This window comes from Lactuca saligna, chromosome 3 (genome assembly GCF_052625555.1).
Source record: "Lactuca saligna cultivar CGN05327 chromosome 3, ASM5262555v1, whole genome shotgun sequence".
Taxonomy (NCBI): Eukaryota; Viridiplantae; Streptophyta; class Magnoliopsida; order Asterales; family Asteraceae; genus Lactuca; species Lactuca saligna.
The window spans coordinates 58,358,577-58,377,663 of NC_136419.1; the positions used below are offsets into that span (position 1 = coordinate 58,358,577).

Sequence of the window (19,087 nt, forward strand, 5' to 3'; positions counted from 1 at the left end):
GTAAATTAGACCAAACTCGCAACAAAATCAAAAATTTGGATCTCTGGTGCTAGTCCAAATATTTTTGAACCAAAGGGACAATTTTCAAAATCACGAACCATTTGTGCAGTTTTGTTAAGTGTAAAACTAATATCTTTTATGTTATTAACCCGTACTAAATGATAATGTAAGCTTATTTTATTAAAATAATAAACATAAAATAAAATTAAAAAAACGAAGACTGTTTAATCAATTAATCTGTTTTTCCTTTCTTCTTTGGGAATCGTGGACTCGAGTCAATTGTTATTATCCAGTGAGACTGTCCTCAAGTGAACTTCATCACATATAAGGAACTCAACTTCACCCTTTAAACACCACCCAAAACTCAAATACTTTCTCCATCTTCAACCATGGAAGTCTCTCTCACTACCTTCCTTTCCTTTGCTCTTTTTCTCTTCCTCATCCGTAAACTATTCAGCCCTTCCAAATCAAAACAAAACCTTCCCCCAGAGCCATGGAGACTCCCAATAATCGGACACATGCACCATTTGATAGGTTCCCTGCCTCACCATGGTCTCCGCGACTTGGCCAGGAAATATGGACCTCTCATGCATCTACAACTCGGAGAGCTTTCTACCATCATTATCTCCGATCCACGCTGGGCTAAAGAGGTCTTAACCACTCATGATATCGCCTTCGCCGATAGACCAGTGGTTTTAACCACTGAGATTGTCGCATACCAAAACACCGACGTCGTATGGTCTCCCTATGGTGATTACTGGAGACAACTACGAAAACTTATGACCTTGGAACTAATGAGTGTCAAAAAAGTAAAGTCGTTTCATTATATTCGTGAGGACGAGTGCTATAATCTTGTCAAAACCCTTCGTCAGTCAGCTGGTTCGCCAGTTAATCTTTCACAAATGATTTTCGATACAATTGCTAGGATAGTATGTAGAACATCATTTGGTAAAGGATGCAAAGACCAAGAAGAGTTTATAGATATTGTGAAAGAGTTGTTTCACCTAACAGGAGGGTTTGATGTTGCCGATGTGTTTCCATCCAAGAAAATAATCCACACACTCACTGGCAAGAGGCAGAAGCTCGAGAGCATACACAAGAGACTCGACAAGATCCTTAGCGACGTTATCACCCAACACCCTGGGCAACATAAAGAATCTAATGAGGTGGAGTCTCTTCTCGATGTCTTATTAAGGCTCCAAGCTAGCGGCGAATTCATGTTGACGACAAAGAATGTTAAAGCAGTAACTTTGGTGAGTTAACCTTTTTGGGGGACAAAAGTGATTTCATAAGTACTTTAATGCTAAACTTACTCATAATTAATATGAAATGATCCAGGATATGTTTGGAGGGGGGACTGATACATCTTCAGCAACATTAGAATGGGCAGTTTCAGAACTGATAAGGAACCCAAGGGTGCTGAAGAAAGCTCAAACCGAACTCAGGGAAGCTCTTAAAGGAAAAGAAAGATTTGAAGAGGCAGACATTCAGGATCTTGACTACTTGAAGCTAGTGGTGCGAGAAACCTTGAGGATGCATCTTCCACTTCCGTTGTTGTTCCCTAGAGAATGTAGGGAGGCATGCAAACTGGGAGGATATGATATACCCGTTGGGACAAAACTTATGGTCAATGGTTGGGCAATCAATAGGGATCCTCAATATTGGGCGAACCCTGATAGCTTCGTACCAGAGAGGTTTAGGGACAACCCCACAAACGTGTTGGGATCAGAATTTGAGTATCTTCCATTTGGAGCCGGAAGAAGGATGTGTCCTGCAGCTGTTCTTGGTATAGCTAATGTTGAGGTTCCATTAGCTCATATGCTCTACTACTTTGATTGGGAACTTCCAAATGGTGCAAAGGGTGATGATCTTGACATGGTTGAGCTCTTTGGAGCATCGGTTCAAAGAAAGAACGAGTTATATGTGGTAATGAAGCCACACAAGTTCGCTAATTGATGGGGCTTAATGAAGCTGCATGAATAATATTCAGTCGAGTCGATTGAAGGGTCAAGTTGGCATATAATGTCCAGGAAGCTTACTTCTATGTTTTTGTTAAGGTTTTGTTATACATATATGTATGTCGTCATGGCTTGTTGGCCACCTGTTTGATGTTTTTGTTCGCTCAAAATTCTATTTTGTATTTCAAATCAATAAATAGCCAAAGATGTTTGACTTTAAATTCTATCAAGTAGAATTCAGTCTTTAGCCATTATAAAGAAAAGGATATAGAGTTAGAATTATTACTGGAAGTTTTTCTAAGTATAGAGAAATTATTTTTGAGATGATGAAGGTTTGGGTACTGTACTTTGTTGTATACTTTTGTTTTGATGAAAGGTTTTGTGTTAGTGAACATGGAGGTTGTTTTGATCGTGTCTCTTTGACGTTGTCATATGTACTCTATCATTTTGTTAATGAGACTTAGGGTGTTCGGGATTGCTTATTTAAAAACAAGTTATGTTTTTCTGTAAAAAATATTTATTAGTTTATCCGGCGGTAAAACAAAACTTTTTCAAAAAACTGTTTCTTTTAGCTCATCCACTACAAGGATTAAGAGCATTAGCATCGACATTTGACATCGCAAAAGATATTAAAAGTCACCGCTAGTTGGTCGCCACAATTGTTGTGTAGCTAATGATCTAAATTCGCCGCTATTAATGACATCGCTAAGAATCCAAAGCCGCCGCTAAAACCACTATGAGTCATTGGTATATTCTTGTCACTGATAACAATGTCGCAGGTGTCATTGATAACAATGTTGACAGTGTTGATTGTTGGATTAGATGTATAAGGTTAAACTAAAATTGGTATATATTTATACTGATAGTAGCACAATCATTTTAGGTTGCCCTCAAACCTAGCAATTGGATATGATGATAGAGAATGATTTATTATGTGAATAATAAACTAATGGTTTATTAATGAATTTTGAAAATAATATATTAATTAGAAATCATATTATTAATAATTACTTAGAAATTAATTAGAATTAAATTTTGGATTAATTAGGTTAATTAAAAGTACAGGGACTGTTTGGTTATTTATGAAAAATTGAAGAATGAAGGCTCTAGAACCTTATTAGATGAGGTGGATGAAAACTTCTAGAGAAGCCTAGAATTTTCGTCCAAGACCCTTTGGATAAGAGATTGAGCTGCATGGTCACCAAGCGAGGGAATCTAGGGCTTATCCCATAAACCATAGCTTTTGCCCCAAGATTCCTTGGCTATATAAAGGTCTCCTTAGCCATTGATTTCGGCAATCCCTTCCCTATACAAGCATTGGACGAAATCTTGGTTCTCTTCTCCTCTCTCTATAGTTTTCCTCGTGCTAGCTTTGGTGTGAACCATTAGAGACACGACGCTTATGGTGTTTCCTTCCAAAAGATCGAAGATTTCTAGTTGTTTACGGTAACAACTAAAAGGTATGTAACCCTAAACATTTTTTAGTAATTTTCTAAAATTACCTAGGGTTCATAGGGTTCTTATTTTGATGTTAATAGTTATAGGTTCAATAATGAAAACATAGATCTTGTTTTAGATTGCATGTACACTTAAGAGTTTTAAGTTTGTTTTGTTATGCCTAAATCCCATCAGTAGTATCAGAGCATTAGGTTTGTTTTCTGTTGAATTTGCTATAATTGTTAAATTTGATCAAATTAGGTTTATAGAAATTAATTAAACCCTATAAGGCTATAGATTTCGAAATTGGATTACGGTATCTTGCCCCCTAAGTTTCGAAATTAGGGTTAAGGTTTTGAAACCTAACCCTCCTCCCCAAGAAATTCAAAATTAAGGTAAGGATTTGAATCACTTACCTTCCTCCCCAAGCAAGATTTTAAAAATGGTAGGTTAGGGATCTTTTTTAGTTTTGGTAATTATCTTTTAACTTGCCTTAAAAAGGATAATTAAAATTAGATAAATCATATATCTATTTTCGAAAATTTAGGGATATAAGGATTAAGATTAAATTAATTGATTAATTTGATTAGATAATCCTTATTTGATTTAATATAATTAATTAAATGTTAATTAATAGATAATTATTAAATCTTTTGGTTTATTTTTAAATTTAAATTAATTATTTAATTTTCAAAATTTGAATATAAACCTAGTATTTTGAAAACATTTTAAAATGCACCTTACATTATATGTAAAATTAAAAGTTCAATAATTATTATATGTATAAGACTAAGTCAGTCAAACCGCTAGTACGCTTCATTCACGAAGTCATACTATAAGGAGAGTTTAAGGAAATGACCTATAAAATAACCGTCATTGGGTATCAATTCTTATCTACTGCTCTTTTGTATGGTGGAGGGTCGTTAGCCGAACAGGTTTGATAGGACAAATTAATTCTCATTAAAAGTATAATGCTATTAAAGTAACTACACATTTTTATTAAAATTGCAATCTTAGGGTGCGTTTAGTTGCAGAAAAATGAGTCGTTTTTCGGAAAAAATTTCAAAAAAAATGAGAATTTTGAAAACGCGTTTAGTTGGTCTATTTTTCTAAATTTTTTTATGGAAAATTTGTGTGAGTGTGTTGTGGGGGTGGGTATGGGTGTGTGTGTGTGTTTGTATGTATGTATGTGTGTGTGGGTGTGGATGGGTGTTTGTGTGTGTATGGGTGGGTGTGTGTGCATATGTGGGTGGGTGTTTGTGTATGTATGTATGGGTGTATGTGTGTGTGTGTGTTTGGGGGTTTGGGGGGTTGTAGGTGTGAGTGGGGGGTAGGGTGGGTGTCTGTTTATGGGTGTGTGTATGTGTGTGTTTTTGGGGGTAGGGCTAGGTGTGGCTGTATGTTTGTGTATGTGTTTGTGGATATATATATATATATATATATATATATATATATATATATATATATATGTGTGTGTGTGTGTGTGGGTGGGTGGGTGGGTGTAGGTGTGTGTTTGTGTGTGTGTGTATGTGGGGGATGGGCTTAAGAGTGAGTGGGTGTGGGTAGGTAGGGATGTGGTAGGTTAGGGTGTTAAGGTGAGGGTAGGTAGAGGTTGGAATTAGAAAAATGTGGAAAACCATAATTATTGGTTTTCCAAAAAATTTCAACTTCTTTGGAATTTTAAAAGAAGTTGAAATTTTTTGGAAAACCAATAATTATGGTTTTCCACATTTTTCTAATTCCAACCTCTACCTACCCTCACCTTAACACCCTAACCTACCACATCCCTACCTACCCACACCCACTCACTCTTAAGCCCATCCCCCACATACACACACACACACAAACACACACACCTACACCCCCCCCCCCCACACACACACACACATATATATATATATATATATATATATATATATATATATATATATATATATATCCACAAACACATACACAAACATACAGCCACACCTAGCCTTACCCCCAAAAACACACACATACACACACCCATAAACAGACACCCACCCTACCCCCCACTCACACCTACAACCCCCCAAACCCCCAAACACACACACACACATATACCCATACATACATACACAAACACCCACCCACATATGCACACACACCCACCCATACACACACAAACACCCATCCACACCCACACACACATACATACATACAAACACACACACACACACCCATACCCACCCCCACAACACACTCACACACACACACATACCCATACCCACCCTTGTAATGCACACACATAATCACACCCACCCACCCAACACCATTGCCACAATCACCGACCTACCATCACCATTACCCCACCACTGCCGCCGTAATCACCACCACCACCACCATTTCCTGTCATCACCATCACTGCCCCCACTCCCACCCTACCACCGCTACCGATTTCTAAAAATGAAAATCAATAGAAATATACACGTCTACATGCGTTTTCTAATTTTCTAAAACTGAAAATAGATAATGAATAATTTTAACTAAACGTGTTTTTTAAAAATTCCAATGAAAACTGAAAACGAAAAACAAAAAATGAAAATGAAAAACGGAAAATGAAAATTGTTTTTCCACAACTAAACACAGGCCTAGTTACTTTAAGAACTATGTGAATTTGTATGCTAACCCATAAATTGCATAGTATACTTTATAGTAGTTAGTGGAGTGCGTGCGGTTACCGGCACACTGATAGTTACTATAAAGAGTAATAATAGGTATCTTGAAAATTATCATTTATTAATAAAGTGTGTGAGGTTAACCAGCATATTAAAATAAGATGATAAAATACGTCGAGAGTACCAAGCTAATTTGCATGGTTATTCACATCTTGTTTGTGATCTTCGGTATCCCAGTCACAAATAGAGGAGCATAATATGAGATTAAACATGCCATTGAATAGTTTCAATGATCTCAAAAGATCTAGGAATTTCAATTAACTAAATTCTTTTCAAATTTCATTTTCTATTGGTGGAATTAGTAAATTGTTATTCACCTACCTTTATAAAATTTACAATTAGATTACAGTATCTCTTAATAAAGTTGTGAATTTTTTAGTTGGATCCTAGCCTTATTATTTCATTTTTAGGTTGTTATATTAAGGATTATTCTTATCTCACTAAAACTACATTCTTTTTATAGATGTCTACCTCAAATGATGTTTCCGTTTCCTCCTTCTCCTTCTATAACTTTTCATTGTTGAAAATCTGCTCGAAACTTACATTGGATGGCACCAACTACAACGACTAGAGGTGCAACATCAAAATGGACCTTCGTTTCGAGGACAAAAAGTATGTCCTTGATAAATAAATAAATGATATTGACGAAGAGAAGGCCACTCCTGAAGAACTAGCCGCCTACAAGAAGCACTACAATGATGCAAAAAAAGTTGATTGCATCATGGTAGCCACCATGACTCCTGAGTTACAAAGATTCTATGAGGATTACTGGTTGTACAAGATAAACAAGTACCTTATGGAAAAGTACTATAAGCGAGCTCGTCAAGAAAAGTATGAGGTGGTAAAGTCCCTCATAGCAAACAAAATAAAAGAAGGAGAGTCTATTAGAAACCATGTGCATAAGATACAACGACACGTGGATTGCCTTGTTAGGCTTAATGTGCATTTTAATGAGGGGTTAGCTACTGACATAGTCTTGAACTCCTTACCATGTTGTTATGATAAGTTCATATTGACCTATCATCTGAACAACGATTAGACCACCTTGGCTCAATTACACAACCTCCTGTGAATAGCTGAAGTAGGGATGATGGGAAAGAGTATTGCCTCTACTCCTGCTAGTGCTCCCGTTCTGGCCATTGTTCAAGGGAAAGGGGAGAAGAGGAAAGGTCATCTAAAGCAGAACTGGAAGGGAAAGTCTCAAGTTGGGTCGTCAAGCAATGGACCTAAAGGTAAATCCAATTATGATGCTCCTCCTCTCTCTGATCCAAAAGAGGTCACTAGCTTCTTCTGCAATGACAAAGGGAATTAGAAAGGAAGTTGCAGAAAGTATCTGCAAGAAATTAAAGATGACAAGGTGAAGGCGACTTTGGAGGTATATACACTATCTAATCTAATAACCCATCACCTTCTCGTTCTTGGGTCCTTCATAAAGGATTGTGGATTTCACATTTATTCTAATTTGCAGGGAATAAGAAGAAATGAGGAGGTGGAGCACGGTAGAATGAACTTGATCATGGGGAATAGGCGGTATTCACCAGTCACCAAGATTGAAGTTTATAGTCTAGTGCTTAGTAATGGTGTTGATTTAGATTTTATAAATTATTCCAACTTGTTAGAAATGACACGAAAGATTATTTCTTTCCATGCACTGTTCATACGAGGTTTCAGATATTATTCTAATGATGAGAATGGTTTTATTTCTGCTTATAAAAATGGTTTTTTATTTTTATTTTGAAGCTTTACCTTGTGATGGTGTGTATGAAACCGTGATGTGTGTAGACAATTTAGGCAATAGTGTATTTCAAATTGATTCGTCTAATGGTATAGACAAAGCATGTTCGTGGCATTATCGTCTTGGACACGTTAATAAGAAATGCATCGCCCAACTCCAAAAGGATGGAGTGTTGGAATCATTTAACCTAAGGTCAGATGATACATGCGAATATTATCTTTTGGGTAAGATGACAAAATCACCTTTCACTGGATCTTGTGAAAGAGGTGAAGGATTGTTAGACCTCATACACACAGATGTGTGTGGACCCTTCAGATCCACAACAAGGGATGCAAATCCATTCTATTTGGCTTTCACTGATGATTATAACAGATATAATTATATCTACTTAATCAAGCATAAGTCAAAAAACTTTGAAAAGTTAAAAGAATTTAAACATGAAGTCGAGAATCAATTGGGCAGGAAGATAAGGATACCCCGATCAGAAAGAGGCGGAGAGTATCTTAGTATCAAGTTTCACGACTACCTCAAGGAATGTGGAATAGTACTACAATTGGCCCCTCCTAGGATACCACAACTTAATAGTGTGGTTAAAAGGCGCAATCGAACCTTGTTAGACATGGTTCGTTCTATGATGAGGCGAGCTTCTCTTCCAATTTCATTCTGGGAGTATGCCTTAGAGACTGCCGCCCATATTCCTAATCTTGTCCCAACTAAGAAGGTTGCCAAAACACCTCATGATATGTGGACATGGAAGGTTCCCTTTTTAGCACATGTCAAGGTTTAGGGTTGTGAATCTTTTGTTAGACGAAAGACTCACGACAAGCTTGAACCTCGAAGTGAGAGATGTATTTTCATCGGTTTCCAGAGAAGTCCTTTAGATATTTGTTCTACAGACCTAGTGAGTACATGGTCTTTGTAGCACGAAGAGGAGTCTTTCTCGAGAGAGAGCTCATTGGCAAAGAGTACATTGGGAGTACCATTGATCTTGAAGAGATTCAAGAATAAAATGATGAAAGAACCTCTGAAGATGCTAGGGTTCAACTAGAGGAAGAGATTCCAATTGAACCAGTTGACAATTCATTACCTCTTAGGCGTTAAATTAGAGTTAGAATGCCATCTGAGTTCTATGGTTCCCATATTACTATAGATGGTGATATGTTTATTAGTGATACTATGCTGGTAAGTTTGGATGAACTGGCTAACTACAAGGAAGCAATGGTAGGCCCAGAGGCAGCCACGTGACAAGAGGCGATGGACAGCAAGATCACGTCCATGTATGAAAACCGAGTTTGGAATTTGTTTGATCAAAAAAGTCGGTCGGAAGATGGTGCGTTTAAAATGGATCATCAAGAAGAAGACCGACAAGGATGGAAAAGTACACACTTTCAAGGCATGACTGGTTGTGAAGAGCTTTACTCAAACTCCAGAGGTTGACTATAATGAGACCTTCTCACCAGTGGATAAGATAAAATCTATTAGGATAATACTCGTCATAGTTGCATTTCATGACTTTGAAATTTGGCAGATGGATGTCAAAATTGCTTTCCTTACTGGGAAGTTGGCTGAGGATGTTTACATGAGTCAGCCAGAGGGTTTTGTTTTTGAAATGTTTCCCAATAGAGTGTTCAGGCTTGAGAAATTCATCTATGAATTGAAACAAGCGTCTCGCAGATGGAATCTTTGCTTCAACTAGAAAGTCAAGGAGTTTGGTTTCTCTAGAAGTGAAGATGAGTCTTGTATGTATTTCAAAGCTAGTGGGAGTATAGTAAACTTCCTAGTGTTGTATGTTGATGACATACTTCTTATAGGAAATGACATCCCAACTTTTCAAGAGGTTAAGTATTGGCTTGGAAATTTTTTCGCTATGAAGGATCTAGGAGAGGCTGCCTATATTTTAGGGATAAGAATTCTGAGAGACAAGAGTAAAAAACTAATTGGACTTAGTCAACGTACATACTTAGAAAATGTTCTAAAACATTTTAGTATGGAGAATTCCAAGAAAGGAGAACTACCTATCTAAAGTAATACAAAACTGAGTAAGACTCAAATCCCAAGTACTGATGCAGAGACAGCAGAATGAGTAAAGTTCCATACACTTCCGTTGTTGGATCTATCATGTATGTTATGACATGTACTCGCCTTGATGTATCCTTTGCTTTGAACACGGTCAATTGTTATCAATGAAATCCAGGTAAAGTTCTTTAGACCGCAGTTAAGAATATTCTCAAGTATCTGCGAAGGACTAAGGACTGGGTCCTAGTACTTGGTGGCAGTGATACATTGAGAGTAAGTGGCTATAGTGATGCCATATGTCAAACAAACAGAGGCAAATTTTGTTCCCAATCTGGCTAGGTGTTTACCTTAAATGGAGGAGCAGTTACTTGGAAAAGTTCCAAAAAGAAACAATGGTTGATTCTACCAATGAATTAGAGTCCATAGTGGAAAGAGAAGCATCAATGGAGGCAATTTGGTTGAAAAACTTCATCGGATTTGTGCCAGCCATCAAGGACCAATGGAAATTTTTTATGATAATGAAGGAGCGGATGCCTTGACAAATGAACCAAGAGATCATGGCAGATAAAAACATATCAATAGAAAATACAATTTCATCAGATATATGATAGAAGAAGGTCAACTCGTAGTAAAGAGGGTATCATCTGAAGAGAATCTTGCAGATACACTCACAAAAAGTCTGTGTAGGGTTAAACACATTCGGCATGCTAGGAGCATTGGTCTGAGAGATGATATTAGTTTTAGTAGTTAGATAGTTATTTAGAAACTTATAACAAAGTAAATGTAATTGAATTTTGGCGATTAAATAATAGATAATTATTTATGAGTTTGTTTATTATCTTTTGTCAATTGTTTAATCTTGTTTTTCATGCTTGCATGTTTTACTTTCAGAGTAATTCGATTATTTAAAACTCCATAGCCGATCATATGTTTGGAAGTAAATAGTGAATAAAGACTTTCATGAATTGAATTGTAGATTGTCTAAAGAGTTATAGACATAGCAATGGTCTTGCTACAATGTTCATGAGTACTTAGAAATGGAGATTTAAGTATTGGATTAGCCTACACTCAGAGAATTACTTCATGGAATTTATCACAAGTAATTTTGAGACGATAATATCTTATAATCTTTAAATGGAGATATATGAGTTGTGGTTTGCAAGTCAGTTGTGCATTGATAATGCGTAAACATATCAGTAACTTGATATTATAAAACGTGTTGTTGTGCATGATTTGATGAGTAAATGGTTCAAGCATATAAGTCAAATTTTATTTTTTCCTTTTTCCCTAACGGGAAAAGCGATATCTTTGGGCTCATTGGTGATTTGGTGTTGACTTATAGTGTCGGACCCGACCAAGACTAAATTGATGTGTTTGATTAGAAGTTATATGTCATTACAAATCAGAAATCGGGAAACAAAGTATTGGATAATGAGATTGATTTTGTTCCATGTCTCATTTCCGAATGATATTTTAAACAATGGAGGATTATATAATCAGTTATCTTAGGACACGTAACAGACTGGGTCAAAGTTCAAGAACGGCTTTTGGAAACTACAATTTGCTGATCGTTTCAGAAGGTATACTGACAATTATAGTTATAGATTTATCCACATGGGAGACTGTTGGATTAAGTATATAAGCCCATAACTAAAACGGGCATATACTTGAATTGATAATAACATAGTCCTTTTGGTTTACCCTCAAACCCAACAATTGGATATGATGACTTTTAGAGAGAGAGAGAGAGATTAATTTATTATGTGAATAATAAATAAACCATTTATTGATGTATTATGAAAATAATATATTAATTAGAAATCATATTATTAATAATTAATTAGAAATTAACTGGAATTAATTTTTGGATTAATTTGGTTAATTAAAAGTACAGAGACTGTTTGGTTATTTATTGAAAGTTGAGGAAGGACGACTCTAGAACCTCATTAGACGAGGTGGACAAAAACTTCTAGGGAAGGCCTAGAACTTTCGTCCAATGCCCTTTGGATAAGGGATTGGGCTACTTGTTCACCAAGCAAAGGAATCTAGGTCTTATCCCTTAAACCTTAGCTTCGGCCCCAAGATTGTTTAGCAATATAAAGGCCTCCCTAGCCCTTAATTTCGGCAATCCCTTCCCTCTACAAGCCTTGGATGAAATTTTAGCTCTCTTCTCCTATCTACATAGCTTTCATCTTGCTAGCTTTAGTGTGAGCCATTAGAGGCACGACACTTGTGGTGCTTGTTTCCAAATGATCAATAAGAGGATTTCAAGTTGTTTACAATAAAAACTAAAAATAATGTAACCCTAAACCTTCTTCTTTTGTAATTTTAGAAAAATACCTAGGGTTCTTATTTCGATGTTCATAGTTATATGTTCAATAGTGAAAACATAGATCTTGTTTTAGGTTACATGCACACTTAAGAGTTTTAATTTTGTTTTGTTATGCCTAAAACTCATCATTGATAATGTAAATGCATTTAGCAGTGATGCATAATGACCTCTAGCGGCACATCTAATTAATATTTGGTGGGAAAGTTTACCGATAATTTTTTCGTGAGCTTTAGTGGCTATATGTCGTCACCCCTAAAGACGTCGACAATGTTGCCTATGTACGACAATGTTTCATTGTTGTTAGATTGACACATGCATTTAATAGCTAGGATTGAAACATAGCTATATCACACAGATCGTTAATACGAGTATTAGGTGCGACTAGACCTTTAGCGGCGGACCCCTCTGGCTTGTTGTCACCGAAAAAGGGCAAGTCTCCACTAAAGGTGTCGGCTCCAATGCTTGTATTTCTTGTAGTGATCTGTTGGGCGGTCCAAACATAATTTGAGCACATTACGAGAATAATAAAATGGTCCCCTAGAGTTGTAAATATAATAAAAATTCGAAAATCGACACACCATACAAGATCATTAAAAATGTTTTTCAAAACACAAATATAGCTACAACATTTATAAAAATAACTAATTTGAAGAAAAATACTTCTTCTAGAACTTTAGATACAAAATCATTAATAATTCTATCAATATCAATTTTATCCAATATATTTTTCTGTATACATAATTAATATTGTCAAACAATTCAATATTTCATATGATATTGATGACCTTAAGTTCAGTATTCAATTTTGAAAAACTTCTTTCTGCAGATGAAATAGTAACATGAATGGTCACTAATATGTTATATTCAATAAAATCATTTGGGTAACAATCAACAACTTTCACAAATTCCAAAATTTAAGCCATGAAAAACATATTATAGGCAAAGTCATATGAAACACTTTTAATTTCTAGAAAAAAATTGAACCCACACCATACACATTGTCGTTATAAAAAATAGTCACAAACTTTATACAATTTTCTTTAAGTTTAGTTTTATTGAATGATTTTAATTTATTTGAATCGTATAAAAATCCAAAGTACTTTCCAAATTTTTAGTTGTTCATATTTAGTTTCTAATGAAACAATTGTCATATTCACCACAACTAAAAATAAATAAACCTTAAGTATTCTTTAATTGTTTGTGTTTCTTCTTCATGATTGGTTTCATCAAATTGTTTTTTCTCTAATAATACAATATCTTAATGGAAATGTAGGTTCTATATTCATATAAACGCAATAGTTTTTAAAATATTCAGACTTACACAAAATATTCATTATATTTTCTAATTGATTAATAGTACAACAAATAAAACATCATTCCAAATAACAATACCAATTAAAATTCTCAAAAGAACTACGTAAACTTTCAATTTCACATTTCTATTTTATTTTGGTTCATCACATGATCTACTTAATTCTAGCAAAACTAATCTTATTTGAGGAGCTAGAAATCTAATTGTTCTTATACTTTTAATCCTAATTTCCCAACGAGCCTTAAATAATGATCTTAAGGTTAAAGTTGAAACATTACCTAACAATATATTTCATCTTTCAATAGAACTAAAAAAATAATACATAAATGTCTTGCACAACTCCAAAAGGAGAAACAACTTTAACACAAGAAAATGTCATATCATTAGCCATAAGGTTGGTTAAGATGATGACAAGTACATTGGATATATAAAATTATAAAGCTTTATGATGAATTTCAAGTAGTTTTTTTTAATTCCTTAATGTTTCCTTTCATATTCGACCCATTATATTCAACTTTCTACATATATCATCCACATTAAGATCTAGCAATTTCAACACATCTAAAAATTCATTGAAAAGTCTGAAACCATAAGTATCACACTTTTAAAAATGCTAAAACATATTCAACAACTTGTATTTGAATTGTTAGAACATATATTCTCACATCGTACAATCAAATTCATTTGTTGTTGATGGCTCACACCCGGAGTACAAACAAGACTAATAGAAATATAATTTGCCTCTTTAATTATTTTAATGATATAATTTCCAACCGTGTTGCCAAAAAGAGAAATTAGTTTATTTTGAATTTTGTGACAAACATAATAACAATGATTTTCATTATTTTTGACACATCTTACATGATCTTCCATTATACCATCAAATTCACCCATCATTTCAATTAGTCGTAAGAAATTATCATCGCTCTCTCGATATGAAGTTTTTCAAAAGACCCTCAAAAAAGCCAAAAATATTTAGACAAATATTTTAAAACCGTAATATTGTTGTTATTCATTGTAAACTAGAAATTCCCCCCCCCCCCCCCCCCCCCCCCCCCGCGGCCCCCTTGGTGCGCCCGCTCTGTGTTGTAGGCCAGGAGTCTACTTATGTCTGTTTTTTTATGGGGGTGTAATCTTTAATTTTCTATTACGCTATGGCATCCTCATTTTCATGGCCTTTTCAAAACTTATAGTTTATGCTTATTTAAAATATTTGTTAATGCGGAATTGGTCCCAAAATATCATTGACATGATATAATAAAAAATCAAAGCATTTCAGAAGATTTTATATTTCGAAAGCATGTGATGTCATAACTAATACAAGAGCATAAGCATAAATAGGCCTTACATCAATATTTTTGTAGCCTACAAACCCCTTAAATCTGTCAACAGATAATTACATTATCTATCAGTACCTTCGTATTGCTACATGTGATATAGAGAAACTGAGTGAGTCGGGTTGGGAAACCTAGTGAGCACATAGGACTTTCAACCCACAATATTATAATACTTAATTATCTAATCTTCAACATTTAAGTAACCCAGTTACCCCATTCTTGTTACTCTCACTTCCTAATCCTATATATCAAGAGATCTTTTCTAAAGATCTTTGACAGCAATCATCTATATTTCCCTATGTAATTAGGTACAACACTATGACAATACTTTGGACACTACACAGAAGTACAACAATACTTTGGTAAAACACGGCAGTATGATAGTACTTTGGACATGCACGATTGTGCAATAACACTTTGGATAGACACAGTAATACAATGATACTTTAGACAGGCATGACAGAACAATAGTACTTTGGATAGACACAACAAGTCACAACTTATTTGTTTCGCACAACTCTCACTAAGCTATCATAATCATTATTCTACACAACCCTATCATAGCCTCTCAATTATTATTTTACACAACCCATTACTACCCAATCATATTATTAAGTATAACATACGATTAGATCAAGGAATAATCATATCATATAGTATGAATATACTAAACACAACGAAAACAATGCACATAGCATTTAAGCATATAGGATACTTGTATTTATGTGTACATTTGAAAGTAACTATGCACTTATCTAACTTAGGTAGGTGGCGGGAGAATTCTCCAGCGCTCCACCAAAATCCTTGACTTATCCTCTGATGTGACCTAGATACGAATGTCACTAAGTTTTAGTCTAATATTCCTGGCGACTAATGATAGTCTAGATTCCTCACTAATCTCAATGTCCACATCAATATTTATCAAGTAAGGAACAATTAGGTAGAATCATATAGGAGGTAGGTTCCATTTGGTATACAGAGTATACTTTTGGGAAATCCAACTTTAAACATCTTACTAAATCCAGCCTAGACATCATACCCGTAAGTAGACTAATCAGTAATATGATGTTGGATTTACTGACAAATCTTAATTATAAATTCATGACAACAATTATGAATTTAATATAAATTACTCTAAATTAATATAGAGTGTAATTTAACTTACAAAAATTCCCTAGACAAAAGTCCAAAAGTTGCACTGATAGAGCTTCTACTTGAAGGCTACTACTTGTCGGGCATTTAGGGTTCACAGGGCTTCACCGATATACTAGAAATTAAGGAAATCTAGATCTAATGTGGAGAGAACTCAAGGGATTAAGCTATAAGGGTGCGGTATGAGAAGCATATATGGAGGCGGGTACTTATAGTCAGAAAAAAACATGCACGTCGTGTACTCTATCGGGGCGTGCCGCATGTTCTGAATATGTATTATTAAATAATATATTTGATGTGAACAATGCTGGTTGTATTATGTTAATGTTTGGTGATGATCTTGTTATGTTTCATGTATATTCATTGTGATGATATTTCAATTGATAGTCACACGAGCCCTCGGACGTTTCCGCCGTCTCGTTCGAGGGTGTGACACATTCATTCAAATAGGAGTTATGTTATATAGATAATCGAGTATAGTTCTGTATGCTTCTAGTAATGTGTCAGTACTATTTTAGATTTCATGATAGACTGCGCATATTAAGTAATAAACAACAAGGATGATGAATAAGTTCCTCCAGGACAGTGGAAAAATGTTTGTGAGTGTTTGTGACCACCAAATGATTGATCGTGAGTCTCCTGTCCTAGGGTGGATGATGACAAGAACAATTTGACATCGAAGTCCTAGTAGTTAGATAGTATCACGACACATCATGAGCAGGCATAGGAATGAACTGCCCAAGCAATATTTATACCTTGATACAAGTAAGGTAGTTAGATTCACGAGGGAAGGCTATTGGTGACGTAGTGTTCATTTAGGTTGGAAGCCTTAGTATGAGTCCTTCACCAGTTTTAGAATATTGGTTCCAAGATTTCGAACAAGTAAACCCATTGTAGTAGCCTTGGTTAATTTTTAGGTTATTAGAACGCCTAAACTAGGCAGATAAACTGCTAGTAAACTAGGATCGTGTGTGTTTTAAGGGTATACCATAGAAAGGTGTCACTTGGACACATTGTTATATAGCATACCGTAAAGCCTTTTTAGGGGCATGTTCTGGAATGTAGATTCCTGTAGGACGGCATAGATACATTTCTCCATTTTCTTACTTTAAAACATGTCAATAGTGCTCCTAGTTAAAAGAACAAATCAACATTTCACATCTAAAGGTGACCATCCATCGTAAGATAGAAATTCAGAAATTCCCAACCGATGAGTTTCTGCTTTTTGGAAAACTTAGCGAGGAGCTTATAAGTACATCAAAGGTAGAAAAAGAGGTTCTATGAAACGTGTAGATGCAACAATGTAGACTAGATTTTGATAACTCCGATAAGATAGCGTCTAGGTAAGCTAGGAGTAGGATTTCAGGGGCGAAATCTTTGTAAGTATGAGAGAGTTGTAACACCCCATTTTTACCATTTCGTAGGATTCAATACAAACTATCATTTATAAACAATCAATGTAAAGTTATATTAACTTTAGCCAAATTAATCTTCGTAAACGTGTAGGAAACGTCAATACGATTTCCATGGATATATAGAATGTCGGAATCTGCCTTCGTATTAAGAAGTTATGCTTCTTCGAAGTTTTGCAATTAAATTGACACGTCAGCATATCGTAAAAAGTGAATTTTTGACATATTGCTTTTTAGCCTAAGAGATCTAAACAAAATCCGTGGTAGTCGTTAAACCAAGAGTGTGCATATAGAGAACATCCAAATCTGATTTTATAAGAGGAAGTTATGATTTTTTTCAAACTTGCAGCACGACAATGCGGACACAAAAATCGAATCTTAGATTGATATATTATTAGTCAAAATAATATAAATGAGACCGTTCTTATGATTTCGTCAATATAAAGACAGTAGGAGTTGTGTTTTCTATAATGGTCTCTAACAGGCTAAGCCTATAAAAATATATTTTGTTTGATAGAGTTAGAATTATCTATTGGGACCTAAAGGGAAGTTGTAGATATCTTCGAGAGTTTTCTGGCAATATAAATAATGTCAAAAACGGAGCTCGTAGATATCAAAAACGACGCGTGTTGATGATGTGGCACTTCCAGGAGGCGACATGTGGCATGCTCGACAGCCCACTCCTCTAAGTGACAAGGTACATGGGAGAATACGAACATGACACATGATGCCATGAGAATAGGCCACATGGAGACCTTCGAGAAGTGGCGAGGTGGACCAAGGAGGCAGCGACACATGGTAGACGAGGGGAGGAGCTAGCATTACGCATGTGTACGGCACTCCTCAGGCCTTGCATGGCGTGCAGTGCTGTCTCCTAAATATACACATAGATTTTCTCTTCATTTCCTCACAAATTCACCTCATTCTCTCTCAAAACCTCTGTAGCTTTCAAGCTCAATTCTTCCCAACTTTTAGGAGTATCCGAGTAGAGTCTCAAGAACTCCAGGAGCCGACAAAAGGAGTATTCAGATCGAGACTCTGTTTGTGCAGTTCCTGGTTTTCGTTAAAATGTATGTTTATACTCGTTAGGCTCGTTCGCTTGTTGTAGCAACTGGAAAAGTTGCAATCAAGCAAAGTCTAAAGATGTATTATGTATAAGTGAAACCACATCTTAACGTTGTTGCAATGAATCATCTATAGCCAAAGAGGCATCATTTGTATAAGTAAATGTATATGTATGTATGTATATATATATATATATATATATATATATATATATATTTAAAACCATGTTGAAATGAACTATTGTAAGTCAACACAAGTCAAATAATTAAGAGTTCTAAGCATGAATTATACCCCACTATAAGGGATTTTGGTTTTAGGAATCTAGAACATAGATATTTTGGTTTTTCGAATCAAATATCAAAGGTGATTTCAGTCATACCTTGGCCCCCAAAAGGTGGCCAAGTGGTGCCACTTGATTGGTTGAATTAGATTCCCAATGTGATAATTTGTTTACCAATGTAAACCTCACATCACCTTATCTTATTTCCCCTTATATAACCATGATTTTTGGGACCATTCAAGCCTCATTAACAGTTAACATTTCCCCACCAATTCTCTCATAATCAAACCTTTATTCTCTAAAGATCAAGATCAAACCTCTTAAGGTTTATTATTCAAGTTGGTTTCAAGAG

At 35.3% G+C, this 19,087-nt stretch overlaps 1 protein-coding gene across 1 annotated transcript; it reads left to right on the forward strand.

Annotated features, from left to right (window-relative positions):
- The first annotated feature begins 338 nt into the window (after positions 1–338).
- LOC145036651 (germacrene A hydroxylase-like) lies at positions 339–2,182 on the forward strand. The gene is made up of 2 exons (XM_078985116.1): positions 339–1,253; positions 1,339–2,182. The coding sequence occupies exons 1-2, from the start codon at positions 390–392 to the stop codon at positions 1,954–1,956; spliced, it is 1,482 nt and encodes a 493-aa protein (XP_078841242.1). The 5' UTR covers positions 339–389; the 3' UTR covers positions 1,957–2,182.
- The last annotated feature ends 16,905 nt before the right edge of the window (positions 2,183–19,087 follow it).

Coding starts and splice junctions, on each gene's coding strand:
- LOC145036651 (XM_078985116.1), top strand. CDS start 390: ATGGAAGTCTCTCTCACTACCTTCCTTTCCTTTGCTCTTTTTCTCTTC. Junction 1,254..1,338: donor ATGTTAAAGCAGTAACTTTG/GTGAGTTAACCT, acceptor GAAATGATCCAG/GATATGTTTGGAGGGGGGAC.